At 38.8% G+C, this 21,638-nt stretch overlaps 1 protein-coding gene and 1 long non-coding RNA gene across 16 annotated transcripts in view; one reads left to right on the forward strand and one right to left on the reverse strand.

Annotated features, from left to right (window-relative positions):
- Nucleotides 1-21,638, reverse strand: part of LOC103280277 (probable RNA-directed DNA polymerase from transposon BS) — a 115,200-nt gene that overhangs the window by 70,794 nt on the left and 22,768 nt on the right. For 4 of the 8 annotated variants that reach the window (XR_010006910.1, XR_010006909.1, XR_507262.3 and 1 more), the window contains exons 2-4: nt 14,984-15,087; nt 13,598-13,668; nt 8,440-8,606 (exon numbers count right to left, since the gene is read on the reverse strand). This is a non-coding gene — a long non-coding RNA (probable RNA-directed DNA polymerase from transposon BS). The other 4 variants (XR_010006908.1, XR_010006911.1, XR_010006912.1 and 1 more) reach the window with 4 other exon arrangements.
- The window catches only part of mlip (muscular LMNA interacting protein), a 72,606-nt gene that overhangs the window by 36,519 nt on the left and 14,449 nt on the right, over nt 1-21,638 (forward strand). For 4 of the 8 annotated variants that reach the window (XM_008118759.3, XM_008118758.3, XM_008118757.3 and 1 more), the window contains exons 2-12: nt 52-204; nt 1,730-2,044; nt 6,939-8,525; nt 11,234-11,296; nt 12,285-12,350; nt 13,098-13,181; nt 13,273-13,332; nt 14,810-14,854; nt 17,626-17,670; nt 19,737-19,862; nt 21,327-21,515. In XM_008118759.3, the coding sequence (XP_008116966.2) occupies nt 145-204; nt 1,730-2,044; nt 6,939-8,525; nt 11,234-11,296; nt 12,285-12,350; nt 13,098-13,181; nt 13,273-13,332; nt 14,810-14,854; nt 17,626-17,670; nt 19,737-19,862; nt 21,327-21,515 (2,640 nt within the window). In that variant the 5' untranslated portion in view covers nt 52-144. Of the gene's footprint in view, nt 1-51; nt 205-1,729; nt 2,045-2,085; nt 4,485-6,938; nt 8,526-11,233; nt 11,297-12,284; nt 12,351-13,097; nt 13,182-13,272; nt 13,333-14,809; nt 14,855-17,625; nt 17,671-19,736; nt 19,863-21,326; nt 21,516-21,638 lie in introns of those variants that run through there. The other 4 variants (XM_008118760.3, XM_003226062.4, XM_062983092.1 and 1 more) reach the window with 4 other exon arrangements.

Here is a 21,638-nt window from a genome sequence, read left to right on the forward strand (position 1 = left end):
ACAGCAGAAGTTCATGTCCTCTCCTAAGCATGCCTTTAATGTGTATTATAGGTTCCTTCTGAATCTGGATTCCTGAAGTTCACATTTGTTCCTGCATTTGGAAGGCTACCAACTCAGCACCATATTGCTGATGATCCATCTTCTATGGTTAGCACTGGAGGGAGACCTGCGGATAAGGATTACCAGGAAAATACTAGAAACAGAGTAAGGCACTTTTTAATTTAAAAATGTATTGCTCTGTAAAAGGGCCAGGAGGTAGGAAACATCTTTCAAATAGTCTCAAAATGAGTCTCTTTCCATCTACTACACAGTCACTAAATTTAACTACAGCTTGAAAATTATAATGTTGTATGATATGTATAAAAATGCAGTGTCACACTTCCCTAATGGATTTCAGTCTGCAAAGAGAAAATATGTCCTTATAGAAGAGGAATGAGTTGTGTTACCACTCTGCATGTCCACTGCTTGTTGCGGTTAGAATATTTGCAAAATGCTCCATAGGATATATTAAAACTGTCATTCGAGAGATGGGCAGAGATCTCACAGACAAAGTCTCTTGCACTTCTTTTGGAATAAGTAAGAGGGAGGAAATGTCTTAAAATTCTAAAAGTAAAGTGTAGTTTGACTCAGTCATTTAACTGTAAAGAAAAGGCTATTGTAGGCAGTATACAAAGTAAGCTTGTCATACACACAAAAGCTATGAGCAAAAATAGAAAGTGAAAGGTCAGTGGTGATCTCTAGCCTAAACCTGCTTGTAGTGAGCCAGAAACGTACGACAGGTATAACACATACAGCAGCCAAATCTATGAAATACAATGGAAGTATGCTTTGCTGGATAGACCATGATACTCTGTCAGCAATCTCTACTGTTATATTATTTAAACCCCAACAGTGGTGTCTTGGTTGGGAACATTAACTTTCCCAAAGGAAATCCTAATACGTCATGTAGTGCTAGGTCAGTCAGGCTGTTTACTTCTGGAGTCTATTGTATGATAGTACTGCATTTTGTCAGAAGTACAAGGCAAACTGTTGAATGGCCTCTGTCCACCGTCTGTTTCTGAAGCCCTAGCATGCCATTTTCTCACATTTAAGAAATTAAAGACAAGGATCCGAAAGATCAGAAAATGAGTTTCTACAACACAACAATTAGGCTTTGTACTAAAAAAGGGGCTCACTCTTACAAATACACCCCAATTGCAGTTCTCTTTGTTTGGTTTGTTTAAGGAATGTTCTGGTTTGAAGCCTTTTGTTCCCTTGAGAGATATAGGGCTTGTCCCAGATTTGTTTCTCTGATTATCGTGGGAGCCATTGTTTAGTTGCTGTCTACCCCACAGCCAGAATCCAGTCTCCCCATAGAAAGACCAGACACTTTGTTCTGCTTGATTGGACCTGTTTCCTCTAAGTTTTCTGTTTTGCTCTTAATATGGTGTGAATTCATTTGCCTGCTTTTCTTCTGTCTTCTATGTAGCCAGAAAAGTACAATAAATCACCACCAGGCAGACACTTGTATTGGTTAAAGAAAGTAGTGGCTAACAGTAGAAAGCAGTCATTCCAAGAAATTACTTCCCCCCTCATTGTATGCACTGGATTTCTTTTCCCTGGTTCAGCCCCTGTTTACAGGGTCCCAAGTTACTGGATTTATTTTCCAATTTGCTGCAGGATTACACTGGAATTAAGATCCTAGTTCTTCTAGGTAAGTAAATTATGCATGGGATATTTTATTTTATAGCATAGAACAGGTGCTGAAGAAGAGGCCACAGGAAGCGGAAAGAAAGGAAACAGTAGCAGAAACAGCAGCCAGAAGCGAAGCAGTGGGGGAATGGACAAGGAAGACCTTTTCAAAGCTGAGTTTGTCGTCTTTATGGACTCAGATGAAGACACAAAAGCTGCTATGCACAATGGCTATGGAATTGAAAGAACTGAGCATTCAGCTACATCCAATATATCTCCGAGGAGTGAGACAATACCACGAGTGAATGCCCCACAGGCATGTCTCCATACTGATCCTCCGTGCAGCCCTTCCAGTCATCCCAAACATGCTCAGGTATCATGTTCTTGAAAATGCACAATAATGATGTGAATGGGTGTGAGATAAAATCTTGTCATCATTAGGGAAACTTGTCCAGCTAGGCTGCTCTTGGCTACAGTTTTATTTAGTCACACCTCCTCCTACTTTATGATGATTTGATACCACACATACTTTGTTGTTCTTGATGTGCCTCTGCAGTTGGCAGAACAGTACTAAGGATGTTAGATCTGCTTGATATTTTCAATCTGACATTGCAGCTCTGAAATAATGGTGCAGACCTGCGTTCCCCAATCTGGAGCCTACAATTGTGGTGTACTATAACACCCACAAACTCAATTAGCACAAGCAATTGAAAGGATAGGAATTATAGGTTAACATGTCAGCAGGATATAAAGTTAGAGAGATGGATACTAATGAATATAAGCTTCACTTTTTATTTTGGCTAAAGGAACCTGGAGTGAATTTTCTACTTAGGGCATGCTATAATGACTGAATTTGGGATCACGATTTGGGAGATCTGGTTTCAAATGTTTGCTTGCACATGAAGCTCAAAGAGGAACTGCTTGGTCTAGCCAACCTCACAGATTGTAATGGACATAAATTTGGAGAGGAGGAAAATGTCCCTATTTTGGTTCTTTAGGATAAATAAATAAATGTATTGAAATGTCTATGTGGGGTTTTGGGAAGGGCCATAAGTACAGCATCAGGTTTGCATGCAAATGACCAAAGGATCAATGCCTAGAATTGCTTGGTTGAGGTCAGAAGGTCTTGTGTGGAACCATTGAGAGTTTTTACTAGTCAGTAGTGAATGGGGTGGTCCTCCAGATGTTTTTGAACAGCAGCCGCCAGCTTTCCTCTCCATTGGGTATATTGGATAGGGCTGATGGGGATTTACAATTGCGTTATACCCATCACTATTATAGAACTGGGATTCTCAACATTTTCACCCCCCGTTCCCAGAAGCCCCAGGCAGCATAATCAATTGTATGGGATTTTGGAAGTTGAGGTCCAAACACATAGACAGTTTAAAGGCTGCTGTAGTTAATACTGAATATTGTTTCCTCATTCCTTTCCACATAGAAAATGGCAACAATCCCATATGTCTTATCACATACTTCTGAGTAAGTGTAGAAAGATTTTTAAATGAATAGAATTAGTGCCACCATATCTAATGGATGTGAAATAAGGAATCCAGGAGAATGTCATTTTGAAGCTAGTCAGTGGGGTGTTGTCACTCTTGAGTAAATATGCAGAGACCTCAAGCCATGGTTTGTATGCTGCAATGAAGACACTATAGTGAACATTGGTATAGATTACAGCTAGGCTTTCTCACCATGCTTTGGCTTTACTCTATGCCCTTTACCTCATCTGTCTTTTCCAATTTGAAAGAGAGCTCCTTGGGATCATAATGATTCTACAAATTGTAACATGTGTTTGTTTGCTGTGAACCATCTGCCTTGGGTTTGCAAATGCTGAGAGGTATATTGGTGGGCTGGTCACTTTTGCTATCCTTCTACCTAACTTCCACTTAAGGTTGCCAGATCAGGGCTATCACATGCCTTGAGATGTCAGGGTCAAATCTTGAAATCAAGGAACAATTCCATACAATGTCAGAGGAGGTACTCCCTGGTGATACCTGTTAAGCAGTTAAATGTATAAGCTGGACTTGTACTCAGAAATGAGTTAACTCCCTTGGTCTTAACAGCCAGCAACCATGCTGAGGTTTGCTCTGCTGGTGATCAAAGCCCAGGCGCATGGTGTTTCCAACCCTGTCCCCTCAGTGAGTGAGGCTGCAAGAAGAAGAAGCACTATAGAACAGATCTCAATTGCTCCATGTGACTGCTGACTGTTAAGGCAGATTTAGGGGTTGGGTCAAGGGATGACACCTAGTTACATATTCACAACTATGTTTATGATGTAGGATGTCAGCACACAGTAACTTTAACCAGATCGTAGGGAAAAATCACGATTTCCCACTTATTATTTTTCAGGTCTTAGACTTCCACATGCAACATGGCTAGTGGTCAAACTATGGTCAAACTAGCAGGGGTATTTGGGGAACTATAGTCCAAAAGCGTGGCTTAAACTGCTAACTCATGTTGTGTTCTGGTACCTTTTGGGATTTAAGCAGCTAAACTGCTCCTGTTTCTTGATTTTACCCACCTTGATCATCTTCTGGTTTATTGTGTGGCTAGAAGAGAGAGGAAGGCTGAATTGGATTGGGAAGATGGAAGTAGATTTCAGCATGCTCAGACCATTTCTTTCTATGAGATAAATTATATGTGGAAGGGAGTTCAATTTACATTGTAATAAGATTTTTCCAAAACCTTCAGATTTCTCCATCAATTAAATGGAAAGGATATGACTGAAAAAATGGAATGTGGAAGAAAGACAGAGAATTCTGAGTCCCAAGCTCTTAAAAGAAAGAATCTGAATTCTCTCAGAACTCAACCAGGTTTGTAGAACTGAATTTGGATAGCCACTCTTTCTGTTGGGTTCCATTATATGACAGGAAGGTACAACATGATTTTGTTATACTAGGAATAGCTAGTATTCCTAGTATAACAAAATATGGCTGGTCTAGATCAAGGGTTCTTAAACTTTTTCCACTCAGGACCCCTTTTTATCCGAGAAATTTTTACGTGACCCAAGATGAATAGGAATATAAAATAGCTATAAAATCAAATATTTACTAACAAATCAGCATTCAGAAGGCTTGCTAAAAAGGCTGATGGTCCTTTTTATGAAGAAGAACTGAAACATCTTCTGCAGAGTCCACTGTAAACACTGCACAATAGATTTGTGTAAATGTCTAAAACAGCCACTCGGGACTTCTTCACATGTCCCTCCCCCTGTGCCGTTTCACCCCATGTGCCCCCGTTCCTTTCCCCATCACATTGGGGGAATGGGGCAAATAACGTTCATTGCCTCATTGCCCTTTCCCCATCAGATGGGGAAAAGGATAGAAAAACACCTTACCTTTCATTGGTACCTTTCATGTGACGCTTTCTTGGCCCTTTGGCCATCAATGGGGTGGGGCCTACCGAGCATCATGTGATGGCGCTTGGTAGGCCCTGTCCCCAAAGCGTTGAAAAGGCCAAGTTGCCTCAGTGTGATGAGGTCCCAAGTGGGTTTGGGACCCACAGTTTAAAAAGTAGTCTTTCACATTTTATAAAATTGGATGTATGAGTGATTAGAGTGTCATTTTAGGAAATATTGTAAATACATGCATTGCACTATCTATGTATTGGTTCATTCAAATCTTCTTCAGTTCATTTTTATAAAACCTTAAACATCTGTAAGTTTTTCATAAAACTAACAGAAATAACTGGTCTGTTTTTTTAAAAGCACATGTGTGAATATTTGTCCACGCTAACCTCCAAAACAGGGAATAGATGTGAAGCACTGCAAGAAAAAGAAAGCACCAACAAGTGAAGTTTTTTTGTTTGGTACCGAATTCACATAAATATCCTGTTTCAGTCTATGCTGTAAAAGATTGCTGGGTTCTTTTTTTCATGCATCCGATTTGCTCCAAATGCAGAATATAGAAGGGAAAGTGTTTATTTCTCTATTCTTGGTGATTATCAGCAGCAGAAGCTCTTAATTGAGGACTAGCATCAACTAATATTAGGTACAGATTATTTAATCTCTTCATACACCTCCCTTTTAATGAAATAACAGAGTATTAGAACAAGCAGTCCTGATGCTTGCATGGAGAATTTTCACATATGCAAGAATGCCAACATGAATAGAATTCCATATACATATAACAGGCCCTGGATTGCTTCAAATAATATTTCTATAATGATATTCTGATTGTATGCTGTTTGAAAATCCCTTACATAGCATTCCTTTTCATAGGAAAAAAGTGTGGAAAATGGGACTATGGACTGTACTGAGTCCCTTCAGTTCTTATATATGCATGCAACCTCTTTGGTATTTACACCTGAATAACTAGATACAACTGCAGCTGTGGAGTCAATTTCTAATTTCATCCAGCTACATAATGTTTCTGCTTATATATCTGTTTCTGTGGTTGCATTTAAAAATTTGAAGCCTTTGGAATCTTTTTAAAAACATCTCCTTGACTTCCAATCACATCAGTAATCATTGTGTGAAACTAGTAATCTTTGTGTAAAACTAGTGAAATACTGATTTATTTTTGCAGAGGTATGAACCAAATTAGCACAAACCATATATAAGCATACATACCTTCTTGCCTTGGACCACAAGAAGATCAAACCAGTCTATGCTAAAGCAAATAAAGCCCAACTTCTCACTGGAGGGAAGGATATTAGAGGCAAAGATGAAGTACTTTGGCCACAAAATGAGAAGACAGGAAAGTTTGGAGAAGACAATGCTGGGGAAAAAGGAAGAGGGGCTGATCAAGGACAAAATGGATGGATGGTACCCTTGGAGTGACTGGCTTGACCTTGAAGGAGCTGGGGGTGGCAACAGCCGACAGGGAGCTCTGGCATGGGCTGGTCCATGAGGTCACGAAGAGTCAGAAGCGACTGAACAAATAAACAACATACATAACTATGAGCTTTCTGGACTAAAATAAAGTCAAACACCAAGCAGTTATGTACACGTAATTTAATATTAATCACTTAGCAGCCCACCATGCTTTGCAACAATAATTTAAAAGGTATCTTACTGTTAAAGCACAAAACAAATGTAATGAATATGGACATAGAATAAAGCCAAACACCAAGTAATTATGTGCACAGATAATGAAATATTAACTACTTAACAGCCCATCATGCTTTGTAAAAATAATTCATAAAGGTGTGTTGCTGTTACACCACAAAACAAATGCAATGAATATGGACACTGAATGCATAATTTTTGAAATATCGCAAATCCTAATTTGTTTTAACATTCCTACTTTTCTTTTCTTCCTCTCCAGCTAACTTCTCCTCTCTCTACCTCTGATCATCCTTCCTATAAATCACCTGTTGCCCATTTCCTTTCTCCAACTAACATGAAAATCAACCATGAATTGGCCTTTCCTGCTGCTTACGAAGCTTCTTCTATGCAAGAATCCCATCGCCAATGGCAGGCTGCAAATGGATCCTCTATACATCAGTCATCTACTTATTTCCATTCTTCCACATCTTCCAGTTTACCTTCTTCCATACTCAAAAGACCTTCCTTTCCACTTGACAGCCTTTCAGACAGTGCTCAGTTAACCAGTGGGCTCCAAGGTAATGGTCCTCACAAGTTAAATGAGACCCCCTCCCCACCGCTTTTAATTCACAAGGACTCACTGCATCCGTCACAAGTTCTCAGTTCACTAGATGTCCTTCAGAGCTCATCCCCTAAGGCTGTTTCTCCTCTTTCTTCCAAGAAACTTACCACGTGGTCTGTGGTTCCAATCTCAATCACAACCCACTTATTATCTCCTAGTCCAAAGCCTCTGTCTTCCCCTTTGTATGGTTCTTCCTCCACCATATATAGTGTAAACAATCCCTGTAGCCAAATGTCATCGAGTGGAAATCTTTTGACCTCTGGCATTCAGTCCCCTCTCCCAACAAGGCTCTCTCTTTTGACAGCTATTCTGAAGTCAGGATCCTCTCCTAAAAGGCCATTTTCTCCTGCGTCCTGTCCTGTCACCCTTTCTCCCAGTTCCTTAGGCTCGTCAACACCAACAATAGACCCAAAGTTGAAAACAACTCCTCCAACTCCCAAGAAATCTTCCTCAAGTTTATCTTCTGTTAGGTCTGCCTCTCCAAACCAAGATGGATTCCAACTATCAGTATTTTCTCATGTGCCAGATAACACATCCTTGTCCCCAAAATTCAGTCCTAATCTTGGAACAAGAGCATTGTCCTCTAAAAGGCATCTCAGTGCCATGGCACTCTCTCCTGACAAATTACGTCCTTTGTCCCCAACAATTTCATCCTACAGAAAAACAACGGTATCTCCTCTCTTCCTGCCCAAATCACCCAATTTTTCCTTACCTCCTCATGGGTTGAGAAAGGGGGCCCTCTCCCCTGCTGACAGAACACAGGCAACTGAAAAGTCCAAGAAGATAAGCACCTACTCTCCCACGTTCACTGCCAAATCCATTCCTGTGTCAATGTCTGTTCTCAATCAAAGAGACATAGTTTCTCCCACTTCAAAAAAAGCTTGCCTCTCTCCAACTCAGAGACATTTTAACAACCAGTCTATGGGACGCTTACGACATGCTTCTGCTAAAGATCCAGATGCCCATTTGTCAGCACCTTGCCAGCCCTTTTCTCAAACAGGCACAGCATCACCTACTCCTCCAGCTAGTAATATTAACCCTCCTTCCTCTCAAATAAATTCTTCTTCAGTTTACTCAAACTTCAGAGCTTGCCCATCCTCTTCAAGATCCAGAACCCCAACCATAACACAGCCTCTGTCTCCAACCAGGGTGCACTCACCTTGCGCCATAGCATCAAGATCCAGGGAATCAACTTCTCCACTGTTCTTCTCTCTGCCTTCTGACTTTGAGAACAAAATTCCCAAGGTATTCTGCTTGCTTGACAGCTTGACAGCTTGCTTGTGTTTTTTTTTGTTGTTGTTGCTCCTTTTGCTTTTCTTCTTGATCCTGGCAAAGGGTATATGAAGGAAGAACACACAAAATGTTGCCCAAATAATAACTTGGATTCAAGTTGGGGTGGCCTATTGAAACCAACTAGACAAGTTTGTTGATTTCAAGGACTGTACAATAAATATATAGTTAATATAAGTGGGCATTTATAACACTTGGCCAGAAATGTTTTCTGAATAAATCAATCCAAAATCAGGTGCTCCTTTGTAGAGAATGGCTTTCCTCTTTGTTTGATTGGTTGAAAAATTGCTAAAGCATGTTCACACATTGTTTTATCTAGATGGATTGCACCTGTCCATTGGAATGAATGTGAATTGACATGTGTTCAAGAGAATTGCATGGGCATCTGAGTAAGCATGAATCTGTCATAGGAGAAAGTATATTTGCCATTTGTAATGTCATCTAAGACTAAAAACCTATGCTATGGTTTGAGCACTGGGCTGTAATTGGAGTCTAGGGCTCAATTCCCTGCTTGGTCATGGAAACCCACAATGTAACTTGGGAGGAGTCCCAGACTTTCAGTCTCAGTTTGTTGAGGTGCAGACACACTTTGACAAAAGAAGCAAAAGTCATTGTAAAACTATAACTCTCATGATTCCATATTATTGAATTATGGCAGTTAAAGTGGTGTCAGATTGCATTAATTCTATAGTATAGATGCACCCTAAAAGGAGCTATGCTAGTCACTGAAACTAATTTGGTATTATACTTGAGATAACTCTGAAAATCTGGACTGAAATCTATGACCTCATCAGATGGCCGGTGGCAGAAGGCAGTGGTACTCCAATTCGTCACAGGGCATGGAGAATCAAGTGCCCCATGCCTCACATTGTCCACATCGCTGGGAGGGTGATCACATAGAGGGAAGCATGAGCCCGCGTGGAGTGCACGGGGTGCGCACAACTTCCTCCATAGATTAGATGGCAACGTGGGAAGCCTCCTGTGTTGCCGTGGTGATGCCAACATGCCAGTTCCACCCTCCTTCACCACGGAGCTGGCACAATGTCGTCTGATGGGAGCTGGCCGGCTCCATGGGTGACTGGGGTTAGATCAGCATTTGCTGCTGATTTTAGCCCTGTATGATAAGGTTGATAGAATTGATTCCCTGATCCATGCCCATAAGAAGAAAGCTGGGGAAAGATGTCGTGACGTTCACACACACACACACACACACACACACACACACACTGCCAAAAAGCATGCATATAAAGATGTAGCAACATGCAGCTTCTTACACATCAGATCTAAGTATTCAAGAATTCCATCAATGGATTGGTCTCAGACTTTGACAAGAACTGCTCCATAATCATGGATCCAATCTCTTTGTTGGCAGTAGTGTTCTTGGATGTGTGGTTTTAGATGAAATTTGGTTTCACACCAGCATTTATTTCTGCTTTGTGTTCTATGCCAGTTATTTGTGTCACTGCATTTTGCCAGCATTTTGCTAAATGGCCTAATGGAGAAACTTGGGATTGGGTAGAGGCAATGATTTCATATCTACCATGCTTTTTGCACTTTGATTTCCTTCTTCCTCCATGGGGGTTCATGGAAAGACTTCCTTACAGTGAACTTCATTTAAGTTTTCAATTAGCAGTCAGTACCAGGCACATTCTACTGAGAAGGAATGTCCAAGTACTGATATTTTGTTAAAATATTGCATACAAAGGCTCTCCAGCTCTGAAATTTTATCCCACAGTCTGTGATCAGGAGAACACAGCTGTATAAAATCCACATTGAACTGGATCATATGGCAGTGTGGACTCAAATAACCCAATTCAATGCAGATATTGTGGATTATCTGCCTTGATATTCTGTCTTATATGGCTATATTGAAGGGCCCTAAAACACATTTCCTTAAATGCAATTGCCATTAAGAAAAAAAAACCTCTTTATTTTTTTCAAAGATTATCATTTCTTGCATAGATTTTTAAAGAAGTTTAAAGATATGAATACATACTAATGGAGATTACAAAATTCATAGGCATATACAATTAAAAGGTGGGGCCTGGAAGAAGCAATGTGTGTGTTTGACAGTGTTTGCATGTTTCATCCTTTCTGAGGCTGTTCCATTCTCATTGCATCTCCCCATTCCACCCATTTTCCCCTGCTGAGATTTTCATGATTCCTTTGGATGGAGCCATGGCAATTGAAGTTGATTCAGTGTGCTGATATATATTGGTTCTCCTTGCCTTTTCCAGTTCCAATTTATTTGTATTATATTGGAACAAAAGCCATATCTAGATAATCCCAAAATAAAGATTATCACCACTGCTCTATAAAAAGATAGTTATCTCAATCTACTCAAAGTACTGTTCACTGAAGGCAGAAAAAATAACCTTCAATGTCATGGATTTCATTTGCTGAAAATGTGCAGATGTGCATCTTGTTGCCAAATTAAATATTGTAAGCTGTAAAAATGTTATATTTTAACAAAATGGAAGGAATATTGTAGTCTAGAAGCATGTGTGCTGTTTGTATCAATGTGTTATGCAAATATTGGTATAATATTTACTGTCAAGACTTAAAAGAACTACCATTAATGACATCTTGTGTTTTCTTTTGCCCTTCACTTCTTCCTCTGGACACTTTGTATTCCTTCTTTTCATTGTTTACAATTGGACAAGATCAAGACAAGCTATAAGGCATTTGCAGCGATCCCCACCAACACCCTGCTTCTGGAGCAGAAGGTCAGTTCTTTCCCCAGAAATCATATCCCAGTGCTAATGCAAAATTCAGAAATGAGCATTGTTCAACATTTATTCTGGAAAGCCTTCCAGAACATCAGATTGAAATGGATTACTGCTGGCTTCAGTGCTATTACAGGAGGTGCCAGATGCAACAGGTATCTGACTGAATATAAAAAAACTCCTGGAGCAGAATGGAAAAAAAAACGTGTTTGAATGCCAGAAACATGTGCTGACTGCTGGGCTAATATAAAGTATTTCAGATAGGCTTTTGACTGGTTCTCTGCTTTCTCAAAAGAAGAGGCTTTGAAACTGTGATGCATTGGTTAAAGCAGGTATAAGAACATGTGTGGCCTTCCATAGATACGTGGTGTTGGATTGCAGCTCCCATTAGCTTTAACCCTAGCAATGCTGAATAGTATTGAAAGGAGGAACAATCCAGAGACATTTGGAGAGCCACATGCTTTTTGTTCCTAGATTATAGAATTTCTTTTCAGAATGATTGGCTGCATTTACAATAGAAATCAGTTTAAATCTTTCACTGCTATGAAAGAATGTAAAGCAGTGGAAAATAGGAGGACACACTGTACCAGAGGTCTAGCATTACAAATGCCCCAAAATCAGATTTCTCTTGATTGGACACATTAGTTTACAAAAACAAGGGAATCTGAAAAGCTCAACAATCAAGAGAAAATTCAGGAGCAATGTGCACACTGTTAGTATTCTACTATTCTAACAAAAATAATAAAGAATTATTGGTGATGTTCATAAATTAATATTTAACAGACAAAAAGTTGTTTTTAAAAATTCTCATTTTCTTGTTTGCCTTCCTCTTGTGTTGACAGTTAGGTGAGACAGAAGTGACAGAAATCAAATGGATAAACAAATAAATCAAATTTCAACTTGTATATGTAGACTTGTTACTCTCTTATTATCATTGTTTCATTGCCAGCCTTGATCTCAGAAATTACTCTACTGTATTACTCTACAGGCACTTGATGAACCAACCACAGGAGAAGGAGTTATTGAGGACAGAACTCTGGATACACATTCAGAGGTGACTATAATGATATAGATGTAATGAAAATGACATTGTTAAAATAGCTTCATTTCTGGTCACACTGTCATTTTTTCTAGTTGTCCTCTACTTGAAAATGTCCACTGTGGATGGATATTTGAGATTTTATGTCACCATACCTCTCATAATATGTAGATGGTAGCAAGCTATTTGTGAGCATATAACTATGTGCCTATCTCCTTGGATCTTTTAAATCTGATTGAAAGACTTGTGCAAACATGTCGAAGTAGAAGGGTGAAGTATTCAAAATCTTTGTGATCCAGTGCCTATGTACAAATCATTGTGCTATGTTCTTTTGCAAAGCTTCCAAATGTTTATAGCTTTGTTTGCTATGAGATATAGGGTGCATTTGGGGGGGGGGGAGAAGTCAGGTTTGTAGCATGCGTTGTGGGAGGGGGCTCACAGTGGCGTTTAGAGCCATACCTAGATCGCACGGTGAAGAGGAGAAGATTCTAAAAAAATAGCTGGTGGAAATCACATGAAGATATTGTGAATGAGTCAAGGATTGGGTGAAAACATTAAAAGCCATTGCCATTGATTTGTATTTAGCAAGACAGTTCAATGTTACCTTTTGTGTTTGTCTGTAGAAGAGCTATAGATTGCAAAAGGGTCACAGCATACCAAGAACATTTCATGCAATATGTGAAAGCAATAGAATAAACAGACTCGACTGTATCCCTGGTATGACTCAGAAGCATAATGGTCTCTATTTAAATAAACCTGCAGATGTGCTCTCCTGCTCAGCTCAGGCAACAAACAGAAGAGCTGTGTGCTGCTATTGATCAAGTCTTACAAGATCCCTTGGCTATGGTATGCAGGCAGCAGAAGTTAATTCTTTCAACATTTTTTTGTCACCTTTTCATTGTCTGTACCTGACTACTTTCCCACTCACTCTCTTTAGCGCCGATGTGATTCTTCTCCAAGCTCCCTGCAAAACATACGGGATTCAGACCTAAGCAAAGTAAGCGAATTATATTCTCCATGAATATTTAGAGCATATGTTGCTGCTCCCAACAGAAAGCTTGATACCTATCTTTTATTAAAAGAGGCATACAAACCAACCAGGAATTCTCAGATATGAAATTTAATATGAGCCCAATTAGTTCATATGCTTGACTAATTCTTCCTCATCTAAAATGTGCCCAGGTTCATCTGCATGCAAAATATCTCTAATCCTGTTGGCAAGATTAAGTTCTCTCAAGGCGATACTAATGCTTGGACCTCACCTTCTGAATCATGTTTACTCTCTGCTCACTGCAGATTCATATTTGAGTTTCACATGTGAGGATATCCAAACCTAGAGTCAGAAATAAAATAAAATAAAAATAATCTTTTCATGGAACCAAAATTATCCACTGAATGAAACTATCATCTATTAACCTAATGGTAGCATTTTGATATTTTTATATACTGAAGCAAAATACATGCATACACATCCTATGTGTATTTGTTTATGTGTACACACATGGTTTGGTTTAGCTGAGAACATAACTCCAAGCAATAAGTGATGGGCACTAGACAGGTTGTGCCCAGTATCTTCTGCTATGAGAAGGACAGAGGACCGTGCTGCTGGACAGGCAAGACTCCTTCCTGTCTCCACAGCAGACAGGGGCCTGAAAATCAAAATCATCCTGGGGTCAGTCTGGCATTGGCCACTCCGGATCAGCTCCAAGAAAAAGTTTCAATGTAGAGCCACCCCAGAACATTCCGAAAGATGAGCTGTTTGTTGAAGAAGCATCTGAAGTAGTTAATGAATGGGATTCAAACCCATAGCATAGTATAATCCTGAATGCATGAGACCCGTTCCTGTGGTTTTGCCTCCCTGTCTCTAGATCCTCCCTGGGATGTGCTTTCACCATGTGTCACCACAAGTTGAACTGGAAGACTTAGCAGTTCATGGATAACTCTCTAGATATTTTCTAGGTCTTCCATGGCAACTTTATGGTTGTTTCCAGCAGCAGTCATTCATTTCAATAGAGTTAATTATTACCAATGGTTTCCTGTTTCCATGATAAGCTTATGAACATGTTCTCTCTGTGGAGATAGAGCCCCCAGTGCATTGTCTCTTTGATGACTCTGATACAAAATTCTATTGCATAATGGATACTTTCATTTTCTTGTGAATGTGGCTGAGTGTGTATTTATTCATTCTAGTTTAAGATTCATACTTCTCTCATTGTTGAGATAGACCAGTTGCAATGATAATCTATGACATTCATGCTAATAATTCCTCTAAAAGACCAGTTTTGCCATTCATGGTCACAATGTATCTTAGCCTTTCTTTCTGTTTGAGAATTGTGTGTGTGTGTGCACACACGGTGGGGAGGATTCAGAAGGGTCTCAATCTAATATGAAGTCTCTGGGAAGTGCAGCTAAAACTGCTCAAACCATGGTGTTGTTAATACAGTAGTTGTCTGTTGATTACTCTTTGTCTACAGTTATCTACACCTTCACAGAGATCAGTTGGACGGGAAACCAGATTTGTAAGTATAATAAAAATTAGGCCTTTATTTGTTCCTGGGTTTAACCTTATTTTTTATCAATAGGACAGGTTCACTTTGGAAGGCATAAATAGTAAATGTTTGAACATATGTAGAGTATATTTTTCCTACCTCTTTAAGCAATTGTAGTTTAGTCCTCATATAGTAGAGATTGGGAGAAGAACCCCAGTTCTGGCATTTACGGGTAGATTTGAGCTCCAGAATCTCTGTCCCTACTAAGAATTAACCACTAGTCATAATATATTTATATCCAATTTTTAGCCACAGTAATACCATATTCTAATTACATTACACATTGTAATTATGGTAACTTTGCTAATGTGAGTGACAGAAATTCATCTATAGGGAACAGATAAACAAAAGCATTGTTTAATGAGATACAAAATCTCCTAGCATGACTTATGCCAAAATAATTGTCATTAGAACAGATTTTCTTGAGCCTAGCTTAAGCTACTGTAAGGAGGTGTCATTGACTAACACACATTTTTGTTCCTCAAATGTTAGGCTTGTTTTGGGATATATTTGACCTGCTGAGTCCAAAAATTGCACTAGCGTTATCCCATTAGGTGGCATATGTTCTGTTTTTAAGATACAGAGCATATACCATTTGATTGTCCATAGAAAAGCATGATAAGAGCCAACACGGAAGTACATCTCAACCAACAACCTCCATCCCCAGTCCTTTCAAACACCCTTAACAATTGGCAAATGGATGCCATGAATAGTTTTTATATACATTTTTATTGTGATATATGAGGGGAAAAACAACAACATACAATCTTCTAGATTCAACAATCAAATACAAGTATGATTTCCCCTGCCCCGCCACCTCCCCATTCCCACCCGTGAACCACCACCCATGACATCCACACCATATGGAACCAGTTTCTAACATAAATCTGTCCTTATCATTACACTAATAAATCCCCCATTTGGCTATTTCAAAATCTATTTTGTCTTCATTTTTAAATACCCAAAGGCCAATATCCTTTTTCTAATTACAATAGAGTCTCACTTATCCAAGACTCGCTTATCCAAGGTTCTGGATTATCCAAGGCATTTTTGTAGTCAATGTTTTCAATATATCGTGATATTTTGGTGCTCAATTCATAAATACAGTAATTACAACATAACATTACTGCGTGTTGAACTACTTTTTCTGTCAAATTTGTTGTATAACATGATGTTTTGGTGCTTAATTTGTACAATCATAACCTAATTTGATGTTTAATAGGCTTTTCCTTAATCCCTCCTTATTATCCAAGATATTCGCTTATCCAAGGTTCCGCCAGCCTGTTTAGCTTAGATAAGTGAGACTCTACTGAATTCTCTTTTGTTTTCTCCACTTATGCCATTGGAGATCTTGGCCATTTGGATATACTCTACTGCTTTTCTTCTCCAATCTTTAAAAAGTAGTTCTTTTCCCCCCTTCCAAGATTTTGCTATAATAATTCTTGCTGCCACATAATTATATTGGCAAATTTCTACAATGTCTTTGCCAATTCTTTCCCAAAACAAACCCAATAAGGACATTTATGGGTTTTTCTTAATCTTCTTAGTAATCATTTTTTTGGTTTCTTTAGTCACCTTTTTCAATAACTTTTTTCCCACCATCCATGTCCATGAAACAGGAAGAAGGTGCCTTTCTGCATTTTGCAGCTCCACCAATTCAGAAATTGTATAACTTCTATAAAACATTTTATATATTTTTTCTCTGATAGAACCTGCTATTGAAAATTTGAATCCCCTTTTCCATTTGTTTTCTAAATTAACAAAATCTATATTTTCCCCTAAGTCTCTGGATCAGGAAATCATTACCATTTTATTCAATTGTCTTCCAGGTTATACTCTAGAATATATTTGTACAACCTGGAAATCAATCTTTTGTATTTCTCCAAAATACTTTCCAACTCCAAATTCTTTTTAGCAAACAATTTTTTTTAATTTTCTAAATTAATCTTGTTATTGATCAAAATGAAATCAGTCATTTATCCCTACCTCTTCTCTTCCTTTTAGTTTCCATTGTCTTTTTTCTTCTATTAGGTATTCTCTATAAGTTCTCAGTTTCTCATTGTATGTTGGTTTTAATACCATTTCCAAAGGGCACAGCCATAAAGGGATTTTCTGCTCCATCTCTTCCTTGTACCCTTTCCACATCATTAGAAAACTAGCTCTAATGGGATGACTACTAAATCTTTTTCAGCCTTCTTTTCCATGCCATAGGTAGACATGATTACCAAATCTCAGATTGTGCCCCTCTAGTTGACTTTTCATGCAATTCATTTGCATTCAATTTCTTTTTTGTTTCTTCCTTGCTTCTGTATAATGGTGGTATATTGTTTATATCTTTTTAAAAAAGCAACCAAGTTTTTAAGTTGCTCTAACATTGTATATATCAGGAGCCCCGGTGGCTAAGTGTGTTAAAGCGCTGAGCTGCTGAACTTGCAGACCGAAAGGTCCCAGGTTCAAACCCTGGGAGCAGCATGAACGACTGCTGTTAGCTCCAGCTCCTGCCAGCCTAGCAGTTCAAAAACATGCCAATGTGAGTAGATCAATAGGTACCGCTCCAGCGGGAAAGTAACGGCGCTCCATGCAGTCATGCCGGCCACATGACCTTGGAGGTGTCTACGGACAACGCCGGCTCTTCGGCTTAGAAATGGAGATGAGCACCAACCCCCAGAGTCAGACATGACTGGACTTAACGTCAGGGGAAACCTTTACCTTTACCTAACATTGTATATATTTTATTTCAGGCTAACCTCTACTTGTCGGGGCCTATAGTGACTGAAAGTCAGAAGGTATATTCCATGAATAAATTATCGTATTCCCTCCCCAAATTGTGATGATCATATATAATGTTTTCATTTAAAGCATTTATATACCGTGTTTCCCCGAAAATAAGACAGTGTCTTATATTATTTTTTGCTCCCAAAGATGTGCTAGGTCTTATTTTCAGGGGATGTCTTATTTTTCCATGAAGAAGAATTCACATTTATTGTTGAACAAAAAGATGAACATTTATTACATACTTTACAGTAGTTGTCATCACAAACCAACATAACCAAACCAGACAAACTGTGACTCCTGTCAAGAATTTCTTGTTACTACCATTATTTTCATGTACAACTGGTATGTACATTTACCAATCCAGCATGCTCTGGTGTTTTGTTTGGCGGGCGCCAGGCATGCTTCCAAACAAAAATTTTGCTAGGTCTTACTTTCAGGGGAGGACTTATATTTAGCAATTTAGCAAAACCTCTACTAGGTCTTATTTTCTGGCGATGTCTTATTTTAGGGGAAACAGGGTAGTATGTCCACTTTCCATGGCCTCAAGGTGATTAGAATAAAACTGCAATACAAATATGCAGATGAGCTGATTTTCCACAACATAAAAGAAACCTTGGGAAAACAATGTATTAGAACCAGAATCCTGTTATTGCAATAAATAACAACGTATTTGAACGCCTGTGTTTAAAATATTATGGAGCAATTGGAGTGCAGGAGGAAAAGGTTATGACGTTATGAGGAATGAGGGACCATGGATCAGTAAATCAGCACAATTATGTTAATGCAGAGATGTCCAATAAAGTGGATGCTATAGCAGAGCACTTGATGAACCAACCTGGACACAGTATATTATTTGAGAACACAGAAATGCTCGACCACTCCAACAACTATCATGTCAGACTACACAGAGAAGCCATTAAAATCCACAAGCATGTGGACAACTTCAACAGAAAGGAGGAAACCATGAAAATGAACAAAATCTGGCTACCAGTATTAAAAAACTCAAAAATCAGAACAGTAAATAAGAAGCAACACTCTGAAAACAGAGGAGTTCCAGACATGAATCAACCAGGGGCAGCTAACGACTCTGATCAAAGGATGCCCCCAGGCAGGAAGAAGCCAGGAGATGAAGCTATTCAATGCTACTTTAGGTGATTAACTACAACATTCACACTGGCCTCCAACTGACAAGAGTTTTTCTCTCACCCTGGACTTTCCACAGATATATATAAACCTTCCTTGCTTAGTTTCTTCATACCTCACAACCTCTGAGGATGCCTACCATAGATGTGGGCGAAATGTCAGGAGAGAATACTTCTGGAACATGGCCATACAGCCTGGAAAACATACAACAACCCCAAAGGAAGCTTTGTTGTTCTCAGTTGCTCTGTGATGCTCTTGATTTCTTATCTTTTATAACTGAAGAATTTTGCATGATACAAAATACCTTTTGAATGTTTTCCCAGTGAAATATGACAGAAAAAACGGTTATTATGGAAACATTCACATTCTCCTGCCATCCTATTGTGTCTCTTTCTGTATACAACCAATACTGTTATGGGTAACCCAGAATACATACGTAGATCTCCCTTCTCAAACTGTGCCTTATATAATAACCAAAAATTAGTTCTAGATAATAAAATCAGCTTAACAAATTCAAAATTTAAAATAATAAATAATGGTTTTGGGCTATGTCTACATGAATTAAAAATATAGTCACCACAAAGTTAATGCTGGTAATCTTCAAAATGCATAATGACTTCCAGTTTCAGCCCTTAATCCGATATTGCTCCACAGTAAGAAAAGTAGGGAGATATTCTAAAGTTTGCAGGAAGCCCGAGAGTGATTGGCAGCTGGATTGGGTTCCATTCAACCTAATCCATTATATCACCACCATCAGACTTCCTTTGCCCTAATAAGTGCAGGCAACGGGGTGAGTGGTAGTTGTATGCCTTCCACTGGTCCTTGTCAGCCAAGGCACTCTCTGCAAGAGCATAAAGAGTAAAACTAACTTAGCCTTTGATAAGATTTATTTTACAGAAAGTGAACAAAATTTCCACTCTCTTTTTATAATTAGACAAAACCTGGTGTAATCCGCCCAACAATAGTGAAAGCAAAAATAATAGTAAAAGAAGAGGAACCTGTCCAGCCAAATCCATTCAAAAAGTACTTAGAAGAAACTATTGATCTCCAAATAGAACAGGTAAAGTTTCTTTTCCTTTTTGTCCTATCAACTTGCAAGATTTTCTTTGTTTATTGCAACAATAGTTTAAATTGAGTACAGCTAGCTCTCTATATCCACAGATTGTGCATCCACGAATTCTATCATCCACAGCCTCAAAATATTCAAAAAGAAAATTTCAAAAAGGAAATCTAGATTTTTCCATTTTATATAAAAGACACAATTATATCCAATTATAATCCAAGGATTTTGATATCACAGGGGGCGTGGAGGGGGGGGGGATTAGGGGTGTCATGGAACCAGTAAACAGCAGATATCAAGAATAAATGGAGTCTTTCATAAAGCAGAGTGAAAAACCTTCTGTTGTACCCTGACTGCTATCTGCCTCAGAATCTTACATACTTCCTTCCATTGAATCAACAGCTAACATTATGTTATTGCACTAGGGTAATGGAAACTGGACTCTTCAGTGGGAGTTGTAGGAATTGCTACAGAAGTCTTGGCTGAATTGGTTTTATGCCTGCATAACTATCATTTTTCTGACTTATCACCGAGATCTCATTCCTTATGCAGGATTCTCTCTTTGCATGAGACAATTACTCTGTGGCCAAAGATCAGGCACTAGGAGAGATCAAGCAGCAGAAGAGCATCTCCATTCCCCAAAAGGAAAGGGAACAAGAATGGGGCAAAGGAGGAACCAAGTTGTATCAGACACAAGCTTCTTTTTGCCCAGTGAAATAACCATAATGTTAGTACAATGTTAGGTAGGGTCTAAGAAAGCCTAAGCAATTTCCAAAATCATTAGACTAAAAGAAGCGTGCATTGAACAAGGTGTCAACTCAGTTAGCTTTCAGACATCTTGGTGAACTGTTAATTGTTTAGCGATGAGTGTACAATGCATGGATAGAACCTGTCAGGTCTGAACTGAAAAAAAAGTTGTAATTCTAGGCTGGTTTTGAATGTCATGAAAGGCTGGCAAATTGCTAATGATTTACCTTGACAATATTGTTTTATGCCAGGGATGAGAGAGCTACCTCAGGTGCTAAAATAGTTTGGCTAGCTTTGGGTGTTTTGTGCCTTGACTCCAGCAGTGAAGGGCACCATTTGCTGTTCCATTTCAGGCAGAAAAATATTGTAGTCCTTCCTTGGAAACCAAACGCTAGCCAAACAATGAGACATTCGTGATCTACTTCTGGTCTTGCTGATACTAATTCTCCTGACTAATCCAAACAACTTCATGAACAATTGTGTCTAGAACATAATAGCTACCTCTATTATGTTCTAGACTTTCCTTGGGTGTTTTAAAAAATGAATCCTTTCAAATCATATTAAATTGTGTATCTATTATCTATTACAGCAATCACATTGATGCAAGCAAAAAGACATACTGAAATAACAAGTCAAGTGCTAATCAAGAATATTGGGCTTCCTGTCAGAACATCTTTTTTTGTCTCTTAACCAGGCTCTTTGTTCCTTTTCTTCCAGGATTCATCTCTTTCCCATGCTTTTCTCCATACTAAACTGAACCCACCTACTAAATCCCCATTACATCTTCAGACTTTCTCATTTGCTGACTCTCTAACTCCTGGACCATTCAACCATTTGGGTTCCATCTTTGGGGATGTTTATAACAATTCTTATAGTCCTTACCATCACAATGCTTTGTATAATAAGGTGAGAGAGAGAAACAAATAGGTAAATGCTTTGATACAGTCTGTCTAGAGAGAGATCAAAACTATAATTTTACTTAGTTAAATATGTTGAATATATTTCTATATTGTATTTTTGGCAAATATT

Source organism: Anolis carolinensis, chromosome 1 (genome assembly GCF_035594765.1).
Source record: "Anolis carolinensis isolate JA03-04 chromosome 1, rAnoCar3.1.pri, whole genome shotgun sequence".
Classification (NCBI taxonomy): Eukaryota; Metazoa; Chordata; class Lepidosauria; order Squamata; family Dactyloidae; genus Anolis; species Anolis carolinensis.